The sequence below is a fragment of the Vulpes lagopus genome, chromosome 4, assembly GCF_018345385.1.
Source record: "Vulpes lagopus strain Blue_001 chromosome 4, ASM1834538v1, whole genome shotgun sequence".
Taxonomy (NCBI): Eukaryota; Metazoa; Chordata; class Mammalia; order Carnivora; family Canidae; genus Vulpes; species Vulpes lagopus.
Genome location: NC_054827.1, coordinates 51,811,015 through 51,832,565, shown reverse-complemented (window position 1 = coordinate 51,832,565; position 21,551 = coordinate 51,811,015). Strand labels below are relative to the sequence as shown.

At 43.4% G+C, this 21,551-nt stretch overlaps 2 protein-coding genes across 7 annotated transcripts in view; one reads left to right on the top strand and one right to left on the bottom strand.

Annotated features, from left to right (window-relative positions):
• Nucleotides 1-7,980, top strand: part of BRAF (B-Raf proto-oncogene, serine/threonine kinase) — a 185,789-nt gene extending 177,809 nt beyond the window's left edge. For 3 of the 6 annotated variants that reach the window (XM_041751552.1, XM_041751548.1, XM_041751547.1), the window contains one exon: nt 7,008-7,980. In XM_041751552.1, coding sequence (XP_041607486.1) covers nt 7,008-7,084 — 77 coding nt within the window. In that variant the 3' untranslated portion in view covers nt 7,085-7,980. Of the gene's footprint in view, nt 1-495; nt 663-7,007 lie in introns of those variants that run through there. The other 3 variants (XM_041751553.1, XM_041751550.1, XM_041751549.1) reach the window with 1 other exon arrangement.
• A 4,772-nt stretch (nt 7,981-12,752) lies between these two features.
• Nucleotides 12,753-21,513, bottom strand: NDUFB2 (NADH:ubiquinone oxidoreductase subunit B2). Its single transcript, XM_041752664.1, has 4 exons — nt 21,353-21,513; nt 15,911-16,055; nt 14,632-14,734; nt 12,753-12,835 (listed from the first exon to the last, which is right to left on the bottom strand). Exons 1-3 carry the CDS (start codon nt 21,448-21,450, stop codon nt 14,660-14,662), a joined length of 318 nt encoding a protein of 105 aa, XP_041608598.1. The 5' UTR covers nt 21,451-21,513; the 3' UTR covers nt 12,753-12,835; nt 14,632-14,659.
• Between the last annotated feature and the right edge of the window lie 38 nt (nt 21,514-21,551).

Genomic DNA, 21,551 nt, shown 5'->3' with positions numbered 1-21,551 from the left:
TGTTGTTGTTGGGAGGACATACCAGTGTCCTGTAGTAGCCAGTTGGCAGTCAGAGAGTGGACAGGTCACTCCTAGATGAAATCCTGTGTTGGTGTCAGTGACTGCTTGGACTTGCATCATTATAATAATGGAAATGAGTTGATAATTGGGGGAAAGTCTTCAACAAATCAACCTTACTAGTTTACAATCCATATCTGAGAAATTTTGTTCAGTGGAATGGTTTTTCAGCTTGATTAGAACCATAGCATGTCAAATCCAAATGGGAAATTACCTGTAGACTCCATATTTAATTGGCAAAACTGAAGCATAGTCTATATACTATAAATTATCTTCTTTTATGGATTTCGGCCATTTTTGCTTTTAAATCAGTGATGATGTTGCTAGCTTTGTATAGTTAGCGAGTCCCCTTTCAGTGAGGTTTCAGTGAGGCTTTTCTAGATCTCTTGGTTATTTGAGATAACTTTTTTAAAATTAGCTCTTGTCCTCCCTCTACAGGAGAATTTGCAGCCTTCAAGTAGCCACACCATCATGGCAACAACTACTCTTATTTCTTAAGTCTTGTGTTCGTACAATTTGTTAACATCAAAACACAGTTCTGTTCCTCAAATCTTTTTTTAAAGATACAGAATTTTCAATGCATAAGCTGGTGTGGAACAGAATGGAATTTCCCATCCAACAAAAGAGGGAAGAATGTTTTAGGAACCAGAATTCTCTGCTGCCAGTGTTTCTTCTTCAACACAAATACCACGTGCATACAAGTCTGCCCACTCCCAGGAAGGAAGAGGAGAGCCTGAGTTCTGACCTTTTGATGGTCAGGCATGATGGAAAGAAACTGCTGCTACAGCTTGGGAGATTGGCTGTGGAGAGCCTGCCCGTCAGCTCTGCCCTTCTAACCGCCAGATGAGTGTGTGGCTGGTCACCTGACAGGGCAGCTGCAATCGCCAAGCATCGTTCTCTTTCCTGTCCTGGGATTTTGTTGTGGAGCTCTTTCCCCCTAGTCACCACCGGTTCATTTCTGAGGGATGGAACAAAAATGCAGCATGGCCTTTCTGTGTGGTGCATGTCCGGTCTTTGACAAATTTTTATCAAGTGAAGCTCTTGTATTTAAATGGAGAATGAGAGGCGAGGGCGGGGGCGGGGGGGATCACGTTTTGGTGTAGGGGCAAAGGGAATGCTGCATCTTTTTCCTGACCCACTGGGTTTCTGGCCTTTGTTTCCTTGCTCACTGAGGGTGTCTGCCTATAACCACGCAGGCTGGAAAGTGCTGGCACACATTGCCTTCTCTTCTCACTGGGTCCAGCAATGAAGACAAGTGTTGGGGATTTTTTTTTTTTGCCCTCCACAATGTAGCAAGTTCTCAGGAAAATACAGTTAATATCTTCCTCCTAAGCTCTTCCAGTCATCAAGTACTTATGTGGCTACTTTGTCCAGGGCACAAAATGCCATGGCGGTATCCAATGAAAAGCCTACAAAACTGCTTGATAACAGTTTTGAATGTGTGAGACATTTATGTAATTTAAATGTAAGGTACAAGTTTTAATTTCTGAGTTTCTCTATTATATTTTTATTAAAAAGAAAATAATTTTCAGATTTAACTGAATTGGAATAAAATAATACTTCCCACCAGAATTATATATCCTGGAAAATTGTATTTTTGTTATATAAACAGCTTTTAAAGAAAGATCATTATCCTTTTCTCTACCTAAATATGGGGAGTCTTAGCATAATGACAGATATTTATAATTTTTAAATTAATGGTACTTGCTGGATCCACACTAACATCTTTGCTAATATCTCATGTTTTCCTCCAACTTACTCCTACACTACATCCTCCATCCTCTTTCCAGTCTTTTATCTAGAATATGCAACCTAAAATAAAAATGGTGGTGTCTCCATTCATTCTCCTTCTTCCTTTTTTCCCCAAGCCTGGTCTTCAAAAGGTTGAGTAATTTGGCAGCTGAGTTCCCCGAGTAGAGAATAGCGCAATTTTATTTTTATTTTATTTTTTTTTTTTTTTAGAATAGCACAATTTTAGTGTATTGGGTCTGAGGAAGGGTGTTTGAAACTTAACATCAGTTGTTTTTATAGAAAGAGCTGCTGTGCAGGTATTAAAAACGTTATTCTTTTTCTTTGCATAAGTGGAAATTAGAACCCAGTTATAGCTTCATTGGCCTTTACTAAAGGGTGGCATAAATTGCAGTAGTCACAAAGAAAGTGACTCTGGATGTATTAATGGCAAATTAATGACAAATACCTCCCTTATCATGAGTCTATAGAATCTCTTGCCAGGATTTAGGAATGTAAATCAAATCAAATGTACTTACCCCAACCAAGCAATGTAGCCAAGGACCTTAAAGATATTAGACAGAACCTATAAAATAAATCAGGGAATTAGAAGTTGTTTTTTAAAAATCTCAAATTGTAACTGACCCCACTATCTTTTAGCCATTAAGCTCACTGCTGTTCGATGCTTTTTGCTAAAATACCTGTATCCAGAGGAAAGCCTACTGAAAATTCTACAGGCTTGTGAAAGATTATCATAGTAAAATGGAAAACATCCTAAAGTTGTTAGAGTTTGAAAAGCAGTGTGTTCCTAAGTCCTACATGAGCAGAGACAATTCAGAAATTGCGAAGATTCATGCTGATTGGAAGAGCATCTTGTGTGCATAATGCTGCTTCTCTTTTAAAAGCATCTTTTTACATATGTCCCCATACATGCTTTTAAACTGGTGGTTGTGTTCCCTTTACCAAGATTGGAGAGAGCTCGGTTTGAAAAGCAGCATGTCCTGCAGAGCAGCTGGCCGCTTGGCTGCAGGACACCTCCACCCCCACCCAGGGGGCAGAGGCCAGCACAGGCAGGGGTAGAGGATGACGGAGGGGAGCATAGCATTGGAAAGGTGACACGTTGTTTTCTTCCATCCTCTTTAGAAGAGATTGCTGTCCCTTGAAAGCAGGGAACAGACTTGGTCTCAAATGAAGTTGTGTCCAGCCAGAAGCCAGGCTCAGGGTATTCTTGGGAGATTTTTATAGAGCCCTTAAAAAATAAAAATAAAATTTTAGTATTTCTTAGCCCCTTTTTTCCATCAAGTAGTTTTTTCTCTAGTTTACAAATGACATGATAAAGGGGTTTCCTCTTATTTTTTTGATGTTTAGACTACAGATAGACTTGTTGAGCTCCTAAAAAGATACAAGGAAGAACTCCTTGTTTGTGCAAAGCACTTTATGAGTCATTTGTATAGATAGAGTGTGGCTGCATCACTGACTGTCCTGAAAGATTGTAGTTGCCTTTCTTTTCCGTAAAGTGGCTGCAGTGCCTTCTGTGGTGTATTTTATTTTGGGTAAGAAGAGGTGAAGCCTTCTGAAGAATTTGAGAGCAAACACAGAAGATTGTTTCAGAATATGTAGTATTCCTGATGGACTTTTTTGTCATCAAACTAGAGTCTAGGGTCTAGACTTTTGCCGCTGAAATAACATTGACCAAAAAGTAGTTTATAAAAGGGATTTGTGAATAGAAAATCCGGTGTGATCATTTGTACCACTGAAATAACATTGACCAAAAAGTAGTTTATAAAAGGGATTTGTGAATAGAAAATCCGGTGTGATCATTTGTACTTCACTGCACCTTTAAAGAAGATTCTATCTGTCAAATTCTGGTTCCTGAACATCCAGTCCCTGGTTGCACTTATGATCTTGTAGAATATGCTGCGGCATCCTAGGAGATAGGAGATAAAATGCCGTATGATACGTACATATTATATTTTTGTTGCTGTTAGAAGAGAAAGAGCATGACATAGTTTTAAAGAGGTGATGGAGACTTGAGCAGTGTCCACTGGAAACTGTAAATATTTCCTCAATTCTCCTTTGGTGCAGTTCCAGCTCTCTGAGCACACAAGGCTCTCCTCCAGTCAGCTGGGAGTGCTGCACCCCCAGGCACCCCTCCCCAGCCTAGGGTCCACCCCATCTGGCGTCAGCTTGAAGCACACTGCAGGGTTCGGGTGACCTCTTCAAAAAACTACCTCCTCAGGATGAGGTAATGAATAGTTATTTATTTTAAAATATGAAAAGTCAGGAGCTCTAGAACATGAAGATGATTTAAGATTTTAACTTTGGCGTGTCTTGTTTTTTGAGCACTCTCATTCGGTCCTAAAGGGCATTGTGCGTTTCGGCAGTAATAACTGAAAAATGGAGCTCTGAGTTTCTGAATGTTGTTGCAAGTGGTGCCAGCATCTGTTTCGCGGTATGTTTCAGAATCTTCACCTTAAGTCAGTTGCATAAAATTAAGTAGTTACAGTAACAGTTCACTAACAGTGGTACAATTTTAATTTTCAGTAGGCTTGGCAAGATAATACATCTTCATGAGGAGTTAGCCACAACTTCATCACATGCACAGATACTTCTATTGAGAGACTGCCCAGCTAAAAAGATAGATGATTCCCCATGATTCTCTTCTTTGTCTAAGGTTGGCAGTGTTAGCACTAGAAAATCAGTACCTTGGGACTAGCAGATTTCAACCAATAGGCTATTTTAAAAAAAAAAAAAAAAAAAAAAAGGTAACCATACATGGAAAGTTTACTGAGTATAAACAGCAAATAGCTTACAGGTCATACGTTGACATGGTGTAGGTGAGGCTCTAGAAAAATACCTTGACAATTTGCCAAATGATCTTTACTGTGCCTTCACGATGCAATAAAAATTTTTTTTAAAAAAGGCTAAAATTTTAGCAGAAATCAGTGATTTGTGAAGAGAGCAGCCACTCTAGTCCAACTCAGCTGTGTTAATATTTTTTAGAGCGCAATTTAGACTGCAGAGACATGCACTAAAGGGTTTATAGCCAAAATCATTTAAAAAATGAGAAAACACAGGTAAATTTTCAGTGAACAAAATTATTTTTTTAAAGCACATAATCCCTAGTAGAGTCAGATATATTTATCACATAGAGCAACTAGGTTGAAAATTATAGTTCAGTGACATTTCTAGAGAAACTTTTTCTACTCCATAGGTTCTTCAAAGCATGGAACTTTTATATAACAGAAATGTTGGACAGACATGTTAAGGAATTGGTGTAGTTTGGGCGTCAGAAGTGCTATATGCTGGGCAGCAAACACTTCTCGAGCGTGAGAAGGAGGAAGCTAACATAGAGGACAGGATTTGATTTTATCAGTTTCCAGAGTACTGCTGCCAACCTAAACAGTGATTTTTCAGATTTTAAAATGTAAACTTGCCTCCCAGGACATGTTTGCAAATTATGTGGAACTGTCCTGCTAATGGTGTTCAGGGTGCTGTAGGAACCAGGTGGGGTGGGGGGGCCCCTTTCTCAGGGGGGCATTGGAATAGTTAATGACGTGGCTGGTGGGCGTGAATTAGACACACATCATGGTGTGCTTTTTGTACCTTGCATTTCTTGCCACCCCCAGGTAAAGGTAGTGCACTGTCCAGCAAGTTCCCGGATGTTTTACTAAGTTGTATTACTGATGCCCATAGGTTGTTGAGCACCCAAGGAGTGCAGTAGCATCTCTGCCTGATTTGTATATTGGCCAGGGGAGAATGAAGTGGCCAGTATTGCTAGCTCTGGTAAAATTGAAAATATTGGTAAGGTTTTTGTTTAATCAGCACACGAGAGAGTAAGCTTTGTTTTGTCTTAGTTCTCCTAGGCTCATATCTTTTCAGATAACTTATTTTCACTTCTCTTCAAGCAAAGACATTGAAATTGAAATTTAGTCCTAAATTTTGCCAGTGGCAGAAAGGGTAATTAACAGTTTCTATCGGGATTTTTAAGGTAGAGGAGGACAGAAACATGAAGTCTTAAAATATTTAAGATAACACTGCCTCAACGTGCACAGGGATGGTTCATCCTCACCTCAAAGTGATTAAGTAGATCTTTTATTTCAACATCCACAACTCTCAAGCTGTTAATATTTTAATCCTTTTTTATTTAATTTTTTTTTACCCTTTGACTCCCTTTACCCAATTGTTAATTTAGTTTTAGTAATTACTAAATTAGTTTTATTAAAATGTTTAATTTTATTAAAATGTATAATTTTATTTAACAAAATTGTTTTGACTAATTACAGTGATGTAACCAGTTATGCATGAGGACACAGCCAATGTATCTGGGGTGTGTGTGTGTGTGTGTGTGTGTGTGTGTGTGTGTGTGTGATGAGTTTGTTTTCTAAGAATTTTGTAGATTGAAGTACTCTTGGCAAACAACTGAAATGTTTATTTGTGTTAGTATCAAAAACAAGATTTGTGCAAACCATCTGCCTCTCCGGCAGGCTGAGCATCTTGTCCAGCACTCCTGAGCAGCTGGCTCTCGTCACAGGCTGTAGGGAATTGGGCAGGAAGTTGGCTGAAGAGATGCAGCAGGGGAAGGGCTTCATTTACAGGGGTGCGTTGCGGATGGGGGTTCTAAGTTGCTTATTAGTACCAGCTTTGTGTTGAAAATTATTCTGTGTTGCATTTGTGTGTTAAGCCTTTTTTAACCCACATGTATCTTGGTGGAATAAACTTCAGATTAGCATAAACAGCAAAGCTCACAGAGTAGGCACAAATGTAGAGAAAGTGGACCAAAATGGGCTGGGGGGGGGGGGGTGTGGGAGTAAGTCTGGGGCTAGGGAAGAACTGATGTGATGGTGGGAAATAAACTATAATTACCTGAAATAAATGTAAGAGTGCAATAAGTGTGCTTTTTATTCTAAGCTGTGAACAGTTTAAAAAACGAACATTCCTTCCTAATACATTTGTGTATGTTCCATAGCTGATTAAAACCAGCTATGTAAACATAGAATCCCTTTTTATTCTTGTTAATTACCAACATGAGTGGCTAAACTTTATGTCTTATTTATCTTCATGTTACATTAGTTTACATACGGGAGTGTGCGTGCGTGCATGTCCGTCCACGTGTGTGTGTGTGTGTGTGTGTGTGCGCGCGCGCGCACTGTACCCTTTCCCTCCTTCATCTGGAAATGAATTCATTGGGTCCTCTTGTTCTTCCTTTGGCCGTGCCACAGGTTATGGTCTTGACTTGGCCTTCATGATCCTGCCTGATTTCAAGGACTCTTATCACAGTGATACGTTTTTGTGGTGATCTCCTCTGTTGGTTGTACACTCGGACCCTTCCTCACTCAGCGGCTGCCGCCTTAGGAGCGCACAGCTGATCAGGGGCTCAAATCTGACCATTCCTCAATATAGGTCCCTTTGAATTCTAGTTCAGTACTTAGGATTGCTCTTTGGTTTAAACCAAGAAAAAAGGAAAACACCCTCCCCCCATTTTCATTTACTTCTTGGTTTGAGGACAGTTCTTCTGTAAGGGAGAGGAAAGGGAAATCCATGTTTTAACCACAGTTAATTAATGTCTCCTGGTTTCCCACTCCAAACCTAATGGCGATTCACATATATACATTCCTCTCTCTCTCGCTGCCAAAGGTTTGGGTTTAGTTCACTTCAGTTCCACTCGAGCATTGAAAAGATTCTCATGGAGTCTGGGGTGTGCCCAGTAAAAAAAAAAATGGGGACTTTTAAATTGTCCACAGACCTCTTTATACCTGCTTTGCAAAAATTACAATGGAGTAACTATTTTTAAAGCTTATTTTTCAATTCATAAAAAAAGACATTTATTTTCAGTCAAATGGATGATGTCTCCCTGTTGTCCCTTTCTTAACCCTCAATGTTTGCTTGAATCTTTTTTTTTTCCCCCTTAATTCCTCCCCCTACCCACTTCTTGATACTTTGGTTCTTTCCTGCTCAGGTCCCTTCATTTGTACTTTGGAGTTTTTCTCATGTAAATTTGTACAATGGAAAATATTGTTCAGTTTGGATAGAAAGCATGGAGAATTTTAAAAAGATAGCTGAAATTCAGATTGAAGAGATTTATTTCTGTGTAAAGTTATTTAAAAACTCTGTATTATATAAAAGGCAAAAAGTTCTATGTACTTGATGTGAATATGCGAATACTGCTATAATAAAGATTGACTGCATGGAGAAGCCTTTATTAAGATTCTTCTTCTAGCACCATCACATTCAACAGCGTCAGTAGTCAGGATCCTGACAGTTCTTCCAGGCAACGCAGAGACGGAGAAATCTGTTTCATATATGTCACTTACTGCTTTTTGGGTAGAAGTTACTTGTATGGAAAAAAAAAATTTTTTTAAATATTCTTTAAGTTGTCGAGATGAGCGCCTGCTATGTTGTATGCACTCCTGTGGTGGGGACAGCCTTCTTTCCAGTGTTGGTGATGCCCTTCAAATACTCTCTCCTGCTGTGACCTGACTGCACCCCTGCAGGGGGCTCAGCTCAAGTGTTTGCCCTAATTGAGTCACTGAAGGAGTCTTGTCAGAAGTTCCCCTTAAAATTGTATCTTTCCACGCTTTTTTGACACAATTTCTAATACATTTGCTGTAGGAACACAGAATGTTCACAGACGTAAATATTTGAAACTGTGCACTTGTATTTTACACTTTTTTAAAAATGCTAGTTATCCCAATGAGTTGTGTCTGTGTGATTTCTGAAGTTTGAAAGAGCCCTAGAATAACTTCAAGCTATGTCAGATAACCGGGCAGTTTCCAGAAGAGGAGTAAACCCCTATTTTATTTATTTTCATTCATGAGAGACGGGCAGACACAGGCAGAGGGAGAAGCAGGCTCCCTGCAGGGAGCCTGATGTGGGACTCGATCCCGGGACTCTGGGATCATACCCTGAACTAAAGGCAGATTCTCAACCACTGAGCCACCCAGGCGCCCCAGGAGTAAATTATTTTAAAACTTCATCTGGAAACCATACGTCCAAGAACAGGAAGGACAGAAGAGTCTTCAGGACAGCACATTATTTATTCCGAAATTTTGTCAGGGGCTGTGATAATTGGATCTGCTCCCTGGGTTCTACAGTCCTAGGCTCATAAAATGTGTGCAGAAGGAATCCTTAAGGACATTCTGCCCCAAGTCCCCTCACTGTCAGTCACTGACTGGGAATCCCCAGGGATGACTTCCTAGCTCACGTAGCCAAGACTCAGGACTGCGGTTTTCAACATCAGTTGTATGCGCTATGGATTTACCATACATAAGCAAAGTGTATATGAAACATACCTATTTATAATTGTTACGGTTGTAGTGGCTATAACAAAATACGGATAGAAATGAGGTTGACTCCATGGCACTGAGTCCATAGCTGGAAATGAATGTGGTGCCAGGGATTCTCCACTCACCCCTGCGCAGGTAAGTGACAAAAGGCAAGGGCCTAGCTGCTGAGGCAGGTGCGTTCCAGCCCAGGCTGCTCCGGTGTCCTCCGCTACCTATACTGGTCCCACTGACGCTTCCGAGGTGGTGGCAGTGGGCAACCAGGTCACCCTCTTCCACAGAACAGTCTTGGGGGCAAGCAGAGCCACGATGACTTCTGTACCTTCCTGGAACATGCACACAACCAGGTGTTCCTTATATGGTGCCTCCCCTGTTATTTGCACTCAAGGTTCCATAGGAAACAAAGTTATAAGTGTTAAAATGTGAGGTTTGAGCTCTGTTGCCATGGGTAGTTTCTTCACCACCTGCCTTTCCATTTGAGAGGGTAGGGCTCTGCTCGCCATCTGTCAGGCCACACCTAGCATTTACTGGAGCACGAGACATTCTAAGTGTGTTGTTTGGCAGTGGAGACGGGCGGCACTGCATCTGCTGGAGTATGTTCACGTGCTTAGTCTGGGGCTTTTCCGTAAAAATCAGCCACAGATTCAAGGGTCGCTATAAACTTAGCTTTTAAGTGGTCTAGCAACGAAGTAACAGTTGCTTCCATTTAGAGAGTATTTCCTTCCTAGCAGGTGTGGTTCTGAGGGCTTTACAGGCTAATAATGCATTTAATCTAATCCCTTTTACAAATCAGGAAGTTGGAGATCAAGTAAGTAATCTGCCCGAGAAGTCACACCAAGTAAATGGTAAAGCAATGAGTCAGATCCAGCAAGTCAGACTCCAGAGCCTGGATTCTTCAAGCACTGTGCCAGTTTTTCAAACTGCAGGTTGAGTCCTATTAGTGGGTAGTAGAATCTGTCTCAGGCATTTTGTAAGTAGACCAGAGTAAGAGAAAGTATCAGTGTGTATCAAAGCTAAATACTGTTTCATGAAACTTTTGGATTATATACGTCCACAAAGGCATGGACTCTAGGTCAAAATGTAAAATTATTTGTGAGTAGGTCATGATCAGAGGTTTACATATGCTGTACGGACTCGGATAATCTGACTTGCCCAGAGCCAGCCAACCAGATCAGCTCTGAACCTCAACCCTACCTGTATGACTTGGTTGGGCAAGTCATCCATCTACAGCTCAGCATCCTTATCTATCAAAGGGGAAGAGGGGCGTCTGGGGGGCTCAGCTGGTTAAGCACCTGCCTTCAGCTCAGGTCATGATCCCGGGGTCCTGGGATCAAGCCCCACATCAGGCTCCCTGCTTCTCCCTCTCCCTCTGCTTGTGCTGTCAAATACAATCTTTAAAATAAAAAAATGGGAGGAATGTACACTTAACTAGAATTAACACATGCAAAGTGTTTACCACAGTACCAGGCCCATGTAAGCCCCGAGTTTTCTCTATTCGACTATATATAACCGTCAATCAAATATACTTAACATCTTTTGGGGGCCCTCTCCCACTTTTTTTTCCCATAAGCCGTACAGCGGACCCTCGACCATGGGTTTGAGCTGTGCCGGTCCACTTATACATGACTGTTTTTGATAAATGTAGTACAGTCCTGTAGATGTATTTCCTGTTCCTTAGGAATTGTTCTCTGGCTTTAAGAGAACTAAGTATATAATACGTATAATGTACAAAACAGGTTGAGTCTCTGTGTATGTTCTCAATAAGGCTTCCAGTCAGCAGTAAGCTGTAAGGTTTTGGGGGGGGAGCCAAAAGTGGTACCTGCACTTGCGACTGCTCGGGGCTGGCACCCCAACCTCTGGTGCTTCAAGTCAAATGTGACAGGATGGAGGTCGTCACCTGGAGAGAAGGCTGGAGACGACTCCCGCATCAGCTCAAATATGAAAAGGAGGATCCAGTATGTGGAGACCACACTGGCTGAGTTTAAAAAAGACTGCGGTTTTTAAAGTTACCTTTAATTCAAATCAAGCAACTCTGAAAGGTTTCTAAGGAAAAGAGCTAGTGGGATTATCCTGAGTTCACGGTTGCGGTGAGTACACATGAGTAAAACGCTTTGTTGGCGGGAAGGAGACAACAAAACTTAGACCTAAAAAGTACAGGAAAGAGATGGCCTTTTAAAGATCTGCCCTATTTTCACCTGAGCTGAGCGCGCTTACTCTCACCCACGTGAGTGAACACAAAACAGAGAAGTGTCTCTGCACCGCTGCACCGGGCCCGACTGCTGAGCTGCGGTGGGAGGACCTGTTCACGGTGCATCAACCTTGCTGTCACTGTGTCCACTGACACCTGAGGAGAACCAGTGGGGGCCTGGGAACCCAAGGATCACCCCTATTCAGAGCCTGCCAGAGGCTTCTCACTTGACATATAAAACCTAAACCTGTGGCCATGACCTACCAACCTCATCTAGTCCCCATCGCCTCACCTGCTAGAACTCCACTGGACTTTGTGTTCCTCAGTGACCCTGGTCCCAACCTAGACCTTGGTTCTCACTGTTCCCTGTCCCGGAAGCACTCTCCCTTCCCCTTAGACCCTCGCACAACTGGTTCCTCCCACTTGTTCAGGTCCCACCCACCCAAAAGATCAGTACCCACCTCTCTCTAGCACATCACCCGTTACTTTCTTCAGGGCACTTAGTAAATCTCAATCAGTGTCTGTCTCCCCTTCCTAAACTCTAGGTTCCTTAAGAACTGAATCCTTGGGACTCCTGGGTGGCTCAGTGGTTGAGCGTCTGCCTTTGGCCCAGGGCGTGATCCTGGGGGTCCAGGATGGAGTCCCACATCTGGCTCCCTGCATGGAGCCTGCTTCTCCCTCTGCCTGTGTCTCTGCCTCTTTCTTGGTCTCTTGTGAATAATATCTTTAAAAAAATAAGTAATATCTGCCATATTTAGCATTATATTCCCAACACTTCAGCGGTCAAAAACCTAAATTAAAAATATGAATAAAAATAAATAAATAAAATAAAAAAAATAAAAATATGAATAGTTCTGCTTCTGGGCAAGTCCTTAAGCCACTCTACACTGCAGATTTTTATCTATGGATAACAGAAAATTCCATCCTACCTACTCAGAACTGCTACGCTACAGAAAGTTCAAAAGTACTTTGAAAGACATTTTAGAAAAAGTGGAATATCCTATTTCCCCCATATCTCCCATTCCTCCAGCCCTAAGAATTACTAGTTGGACATGTGTCTTAGGTCCACAAATGGCCATGCAGCACAACACCCAGCCCACAAGAGATACATAAATACAAGAAATGGACCACACAGACCTCTTAACCTGTGTATCAGGGCAAGACAACACCAGCAGCAGAGAAACAGCAAGAGTTTTCAAGCTGTCCACATACATATGACTAAGACATCCACCGGGAGAAGGCTGCACGGCACTGCAGGTAAGTGCTGGTAACAACTCCTAACGTCGCTGCCCATCAACGTGTGACCCTCAGGCAAAGCTACTTCATCTCCTTGAGCCTGAACTGCCTGAGAAGTGGAGCTAATGTCTGTCTACACCATGGGGTATCCCAGAGGATCCACTGAAAGGGCCTGGAACCTGTCAGGACAGCAGCTGGGAACACAGGAAATAATCCATAGGGGTAGTTGTCATTATCAGAAACATCCATGACTCAGTTCCTCACTGTTGACCAAAACACTTTAATTTTACAACTTTCATGTACAATATGAAGTCCGTAATTGCTTGAAATTCTCACCTGGCTCCTGCAGGGAAACAAAAGTAGAAAGCTTTAAGTACTTTTATTTTCAATAATTCAAATTCATAATTTTGACTCATTCAATTATTCAAGCATTCACTGAACATCAATTACGTGAGTAGTTAGTCTTATAGAGAAGCAAAGTCACCTTGCTTTCTCAGAGGTTTACAGTCTCATCTTTAAAATGTTGGGACACGGGATCCCTGGGTGGCTTAGCGGTTTAGCGCCTGCCTTTGGCCCAGGGCGTGATCCTGGAGTCCCAGGATCGAGTCCCACATCAGGTTCCCTGCATGGAGCCTGCTTCTCTCTCTGCCTGTGTCTCTGCCTCTCTCTGTGTGTGTCTCTCATGAATAAATAAATAAAATATTAAAAAATAAAATAAAATGTGAGGACGCCTGGGTGGCTCAGCAGTTGAGCATCTGCCTTCGGCCCAGGGCATGATCCTGGGGTCCTGGGATCGAGTCCCACATCGGGCTCCCCACAGGGAGCCCACTTCTCCCTCTGCTGAGTCTCTGCCTCTGTCTCTCTCTGTCTCTCATGAATAAATAAAATCTTAATAAATCCACAGAAAAGAAGAGGAGGTTAGTGCTGGCAGGCACATTACCACAGGGAAGCAGGATGCTGGTAAGGACTAGGACCTCTGACTTACCCAGAGTAAATCCAGACACAGGACACGGCTGTGAGACAGCTGACCTGCCTGCCCTTTGGTGACAGTTTTTCCTATTCCCTTCCTCCCTTACATACCCCAAAACTGTAATTTTCATGTTAATAAGCTACTTTTTTTTTTTAAGATTTTATTTATTCATGAGACACAGAGAGAGAGAGAGAGAGAGAGAGAGGCAGAGACACAGGCAGAGGGAGAAGCAGGCTCCATGCAGGGAGCCCGACGCGAGACTCAATCCCGGGTCTCCAGGATCACACCCTTTCGGCTGCAGGTGGCACTAAACCACTGCGCCACCCAGGGGTTCCCCATTTTTTTCATTTTAATGCTTCCTAGCCTTTCAAACAATTCACAAAAATAAGTAATTTTCAAGGCAGTTTGAGTGATGGCAATTATTTATGTGCAAGGACTAATTTAAAAACACATTACATGAGAATTTTTTTTTTTTTTTGAGAATGTCTTAACTCCTAATGGGTCTGTGGGAGAAAAGACTCCTCTTCCTAGTACCTACTCCCAGTGTACCTTTCCTTTTGAAAGAAGAAAAACTCTGATTCATAATTTGGAAAAATGAAAGGGCCATTACCTTTTACTTTTTAGGGTTAATTTCCACATAAGTCTGTATCATAACATTCCCATATGCTGGTACTTTCCATTCAATCACTCAGGGTGGAACACAGTATTCCTGCAACCTAACTGTAAGCTCCGTATCTATCTTATCTTGCACTGCAATCTCTGTGCACAGCTGGTACTTTAAAAAAAAATCTCAGGGGGATTCCTGGGTGGCTCAGCAGTTTAGCGGCTGCTTGGCCCAGGGTGTGGTCCTGGAGTACCGGGATCAAGTTCCACATCAGGCTCCCTGCATGGAGCCTGCTTCTCCGTCTGCCTGTGTCTCCGCCTCTCTCCTTCCCTGTGTGTATCTCATGAATTTATTTATTTATTTTTAAAGATTTAATTTATTTTTTCATGAGAGAGAGAGAGAGGCAAAGACACAGGCAGAGGGAGAAGCAGGCTCCATGCAGGGAGCCGGATGTGGGACTCGATCCGGGGACTCCAGGACCATGCCCCAGGCTGAAGGCAGGGCTAAACCGCTAAGCCACCAGGGCTGCCCTATAAACAACTTTAAAAAGGAACCAGGGGCATACCTGCTTGCAAAGAGTTCAATCTTTATTTTCAGTCTTCATCATCGGGAAGGATACCTAGTTCCTCATCTGTCCACTGGGAAGGATCCGGATATGGAAAGTGACCCTGGTGACAACCATTAAAAAAAAAAAAAAGTAAAGACTCTATATTCCATACGATGAATTAAATTCAAAAGAAAAACAAATATGGTAAGGCTGTCATATGCACAGCCCTTGAAAAGCCACATGAACAAACTACTACTTTAACTATCTGATGATCCAACTATTCTTCAATCTGTTCAAGATGGGCTATGGCCCGAACTGTAAAAGCCGACCCATTCTGGAGCCACAGCCTGAGCCAGCATTTCAGTGTGTCTGTGATGGACGGTAGGCAGAAGGGAGACAACAGATTGCAAAGATATCCCGCATCTTGACAATGTATTGAAGCTGCGGTGAAACGTAACATCTCAAAGTGTCCTGTCATTGCTGCCGACCTGGGAGAGACCTGGGAGCCTCATGCGTCTTCAGTCCTAGTCTGTGGTGGCATCGTTGATCAAGCCAAGCAGCCACACAGACTCCTGACAGCTGACCTACAGTGAGTTAGGGGGGACTCTGTGCTGCCAACTCAGACACGAAGCAGCTCCCTCCTGGGTGACACGGGCACAGATAAACTCAAAGAGAATAGGACATGAATCAATCTGAAGCGCCTGAGACTTTGTACACTGAATATTTTTTTCCCATCCTGTTTGGATCACCAAGCGCAGATTTCAGTGGCTTCAAGGTATAATTTCCCAGGGAACAGGGTCTGTGTAAAAGTGATAAAAGCTTAGCCAAGGCATGTCAGAAAGTTACCATGATCTAACTTCTCCCCTTAAGACAAATTAGCCCACATCTCTCCCACCCCGATCTGGCTGCCCGGGGCCTCTAGACAGACGAGATGAGTCAGCATTTAAAGACATTTGGTGTGAAACTTAACCCCACTGATGAACCCCTGGTTCAGAATTAGTTTCAAGTCTTCCTTCCAAATATGACAACCTAACAGAAACCGTAAGAGATGGACTACCCACATGTACACCTGTGAGGAGGAAAGGTCAGAGAGAATGTATTTCTGTAAATAACAGGATTCCTGCATACACAAAGACAACATGGTAAAGGGACATAACCAGGTAGGAAAACGGTCTACATACAGGAAGGAGGGAGGAAAAAAAAAAAAAAAAAGCAGAGCTATTAATATATTAGTAATAATAATCTAATTAAATTATAATATTCTATTAATATATTAGAATTATTCTCCTGCACTTACCAGCACAGCATCTGAATCATGCCAAAAACGCCAGAGAATCCAGAACCACATGGTGCCACTGAAGAACTCGGCCTGGATCACCTGGGACCTGGTCAGCTGGGGAAACTGTCTATACCGGGGCTCAATATGCACATCGCCACCAGCACTACAGGACGAAACAAAATGTCATGCAACTTAGTACCCCTTCAAAGCATGAAGTCATCTAAAACTTTGAGTTACATCTAGAAACAAAATCTAACAGTTCTCATCTCCTCCATGAAATACAGGTTGACAGAGCTCCATAATGCCTCAAAACTCATTTTTCATAAGCTTGCTTTTAAACTTGTTTGGCAACAAAAACTGGCCTGCACTGATGAAAGACTGTTTCCCTTTACTGATTATACAGGGATTTTACAACAGAAATAGGAACGTGTTAATAACAGGGTGCTGGCCCCAAAGTTTCAGTTAAGAAATGTGAACCTACAGTAGTAGGTCACTTAGCTTATCCGAAAAAACACATCAGCAAAGTAATCTTGTTCTGTTTAGCCATCTATTTCCAAGGCAAATTATGCCTTCTGCTCTATTACAGTCTTTGCTAATAAAGAACACTATATGGGAAAAAGGACTCAGCAAATCTTTTTTTTTTTTTTTTTTTAGTTATCTCTACACCCAATGTGGGGCTCAAACTCATGACCCTGAGATCAAGAGTCACATGCTCTATGGACTGAGCCAGCCACGCACATCAGCAAATCCTTTTTAATAAGCTAATAGTTCTGAACAAAGCAAAGAGCCCTCAAACAGTAAGTATGAACAACTTTTGGGATTTTTTTTTTTCATTTAGATTCTGTTGACAAATTGTGGGACACAATCCATAAGGTCTGTATTTTGTTCAGTTAGATTATAATTATTATTGGTTGAATCTAACTTTGTTTAAAGATTTATTTATTCATGAGAGACACAGAAAGAAGCAGAGACATAGACAGGGGGAGAAGCAGGCTCCCTGCGGGGACCCCAAGGCGGGACTCAATCCCCAGTCCCCAGACCCCGGGATCATGCCCTGAGCCAAAGGCAGACAACTCAACCGCTGAGCCACCCAGGGATCCCTGAATCTAACTCAAATAATAAAATTTGTACTTCATGATGTTACTGTCAAGTTCCATTTAGCAGCTATACATATTCCCATACAAAAATGGGATACAGAATTTAAAGAGAATTTCTATATAAAATGTATTCACAAATTTCATTTCAGGTAAGAACCAGCTTGGAAAACAACATGCTCAGGCAGCCCGGGTGGCTCAGCAGTTTAGCACTGTCTTCGTCCAGGGGCGTGATCCTGGGGACCTGAGATCGAGTCCCGCGTCGGGCTCCCTGTGTGGAGCCTGCTTCTCCCTCTGCCTGTGTCTCTGCCTCCCTCTCTCTCTGTCTCTCACAAATAAATAAATAAAATCTTAAAAAAAAAAAAAAAAAAAACATGCTCTTCAATCCAGCAAAAACTACCAAAACTGCACTTTCTTCAAAATGCGCTGTAGATTTGTGAACATTAAAAAATCTATGGGTCCCTAATACGTATTACCTCCTCCCCTTTGTAGTATCCTGTCCTGTTCTTAAAGGTTATTAACGGGCAGCCCAGGTGGCTCAGCGGTTTAGCGCCGCCTTCAGCCCAGGGCCTGATCCTGGAGACTGGAGACCTGGGATCGAGTCCCGCATCGGGCTCCCTGCATGGAGCCTGCTTCTCCCTCTGCCTGTGTCTCTGCCTCTCTCTCTCTGTCTCTCAGGAATAAATAAATAAAATCTTTAAAAAAAAAAAAAAAAAAGGTTATTAACAGTTATCATTTACTGTCTTCCATGTGCCAGACACTGCCTGAACCATTTTAAATGTAATCATTTATTTTCATAATCCTATGAGATAGATTGTATGGTTATTAATGTTTGCAAATGAAAACACTGGGGTATTATTTGAAGGCAAAGCCTAAGTTCTTATATACTGCCTATAAACAAACAATATTAATAATTTTCTCATTTTATGAACCGAAGACACAGTTAACTAGAATTCCCATCAGCATGATACCATATTGAAGTGATAGTTTCATTTTTATGTAAATATTTATCCAATATATTAACACTTTTATCTGGAAAACTCTACATGAAATATTGATAATTAGCTGAGTGGTATGAGATGGTTTTTATTTTTCCGTAGGTATGAATGTGGGGTTTTCTGTATGTATTTTTTTAAGTTTTTATATAAATTCCAGTTAGTTACAATACAGTGTAATATTAGTTCCAGTAGTAGAATTTAGTGATTCATCACTTACATACACACCCAGTGCTCATCACAGCAAATGCCCTTCTTAATGCCCATCATCTATTTCCTCCTTTCCCCTACACCTCCCCTCTGGTGACCATCAGTTTGTTCTTTGTAGTTAGAAGTCTGTTTCTTCATTTGCCTTTTTTCCCCCTTTATTCGTTTGTTTTCTTAAATTCCACATATAAGTGAAATCATGTTTTCCTCTGGCTTACTTTGTTTAGCATAATACTGTCTAGCTCCATCCATGTGGTTGCAAGATTTGATTCTTTCTTTCTTTCTTTATTTATTTATTTTTTTTTGATTTTATTTATTTATGATAGTCACAGAGAGAGAGAGAGAGGCAGAGACACAGGCGGAGGGAGAAGCAGGCTCCATGCACCGGGAGCCTGATGTGGGATTCGATCCCGGGTCTCCAGGATTGTGCCCTGGGCCAAAGGCAGGCGCCAAACCGCTGCGCCACCCAGGGATCCCTCTTTCTTTCTTTATGATAGACCGAGAGAGAGAGGCAGAGACACAGGAGGAGGGAAAAGCAGGCTTCACGCTGGGAGCCCGACACGGAACTCGATCCCGGGACTCCAGGATCCCGCCCTGGGCCAAAGGCAGGCGCCAAACCGCTGAGCCACCCAGGGATCCCCTGATTCTTTTTTATAGCTGAGTATTATGTATCTTTCTTTAAGCATGGTGAAGGGGAGGGCAGAGGGACAAGCAGACTCCCCGCTGAGTGGGGAGCCCAATGTGGGGCTCAATCCCAGGACCTTGAGATCATGACCTGAGCCAAAGTCAGATGCTTAACCAAGTGAGCCACCCAGGTGTCCCTGGCCATGGAATATATCACACCGTTTCTGTAATGCCATCATATGCCAATTTTATTTAACAGTATTTATTCAGGATCTATCTGTGCATATAGATACTGTATTATACAAACAAACCATGGGGATGGTAATTCAATACACTGTAACAAGACGCTTCCTCCTCTTTAATAGGTTTTAGATATAATCTAATTATAAGGGCCTATCGGTTAAATTCATTAAAATAATATTTGAGAATTCTGGTTCAAACCCACTACCAGGAACTCTACACATCTCATTATTGTTAGAGTGACATGTTGTATTAACTATTCCTTGAAACAAATGGGTCATTGGGACACCTGACTGGCTCAGTTGGTAGAGCATGCAACTCTTGGTCTCCAGGTTTTGAGTTCCAGCCCCATGTTGGGTAGATAAATTACTTTAAAAAGGGGGGGGGGGGGCTTCCCTGGGTGGCTCAGCAGTTTGGTGCCTGCCTTTGGCTCAAGGTGTGATCCTGGAGCCCTAGGACTGAGTCCCGCATCAGGCTCCCTGCATGGAGCCGGCTTCTGCCTCTGCCTGTGTCTCTGCCTCTCTCTCGCTCTGTGTGTCTCTCATGAATAAATAAATAAAATCTTTAAAAAAAAAAAAAAAGCATGTGACTCTTTATCTCTGAGTCATGGGTTCAAGCCCCACGCTGGGTACAGAGATTACTAAAAAAAATTCATAAACTTAAAAAAAATGAAACCAGATCATACCACGTTCCTGCTTCAAAGTCTCCAACGGCATCCCATGATTTTTTTTTTTTTTTTTATGATAGTCACACACGGAGAGAGAGAGAGAGACAGAGACATAGGCAGAGGGAGAAGCGGGCTCGAGCCTGACGTGGGACTCGATCCCGGGTCTCCAGGATCAGGCCGCAGGCCGTGCTAAACCGCTGCGCCACTGGGGCTGACCCAAGAAACGGAATCTTCAAAAAAAGAGGGGGGGGGGCAGCTGGGTGGCTTAGTGCCACCTTCCGCCCAGGTTGTGGCCCTGGAGACGCGGGATCGAGTCCCACGTCAGGCTCCCTGCTTGGTGCCTGCTTCTCCTTCTGCCCGTGTCTCTGCCTCTCTCTCTGTTTCTCATGAATAAATAAATAAAATCTTTAAAAAAAGAAAGAGAAAGAAACTGTTCCAAGGGCAAATAGCTCAACTGTAGCAAAGGTGAGACTTGAAATGAGGCAGTTTGGGGCCAGAATCCTGCTTTTAACCACTACCTTACAGGATCCTCTTGGGGATTAACAGTATTTATTTAGGATCTATCTGTGCATATAGATACTGTATTATACAAACAAACCTCTTGTTCGTATTCCTCTTGGGGAATACGTAGATCCTGATCTAAGGGGTCTGGAACATCACCTGTAAGAATCAAATGTTCTATTTTCCATCCTGCTCTTACTGACTCTCTCTGCACTACCAATTTGGTTTTGGCAGATTTGACCCTTGGCATCCCAGCGCTATGCTCTCCAGTCGAATTTTTGGGCTACTTCACAGGTGACTCCTCTTTTGCTCACTCTCAGTTCTTGTTCACGCGAACGTGAACCCTGATACAAGTTATGGCATTTGGGTGACAACGTGTCCATCACTTCTACCAAATGGAACACTCTCACGGGGAATGTGATTATGGGGGAGGCTATGCACTTGTGGGAAATCTCTGTACCTTCCGGTCAACTGTGCTGTGAACCTAACACTGCTCTAAAAAATAACATTTAGGCCGGGGGCACCTGGGTGGCTCTGCGGTTGGGCGTCTGCCTTCGGCTCAGGTCGTGACCCCGGGGTCCCGGGATCGAGTCCCACATCGGGCCCCCCGCAGGGAGCCTGCTTCTCTGTCTGCCTAGGTCTCTGCCCCTCTCTTTGTTTCTCTCATGAATAAAAAAAAATAACATCTTTAAAAAAATAAACAAAATAAAAAATAACACCCAGGTCTCCCGGGGCAGCTCTGTGCCTCTCCTTGCCTCCCAGCCGGCGCTTGGAGACACACGGTACAGGCGGTTTCCTCCGTCGAGCACGCCCTCTCCTCCCCGACTTCCGCTCTCGCTCCCGGACTAGCTCCAGCGAGCCTCCACGTTCAACGGAATTTCCCGAGGGCAGGCTCCCCTGCTGCCGGAGCGGCGGGACGCGCGGTTTAACACCCGCCAAGAGAACCCCGCCCCGGCGCCCCCGCCCCGCCCCCGCCCCCGCGTCGCGGAGCCGGACTCCAAGTCCCAGCATGCCGCGGGGCAGAGGTCGCTGCCGGGCCGGCCCGGGTGCCCGGCGTCAAGGTGAAGGCGTCCCGAAGACCGGCGTTTTCCGTTAGACGCAGGCGAGGCCCCTCCCCCCGGCCAACACTCACTGACGGACTCCACCGCCTCCAGCCGCCCGCGGGCCGGGGCCTCTGAACAGCTGGCCTCCAACGCGAACGAAAGACGCCAAGCGCGTCAGAGCCGACATGCCAGCCGGCGTCCAGGGAGCCCCTCTCAGGCCGCCCCGCCTTCCGCGTCACTTCCGCCGGCGCCCCGGCCCGTGACGTCACGGCGTCGCCCCGCCGGTGA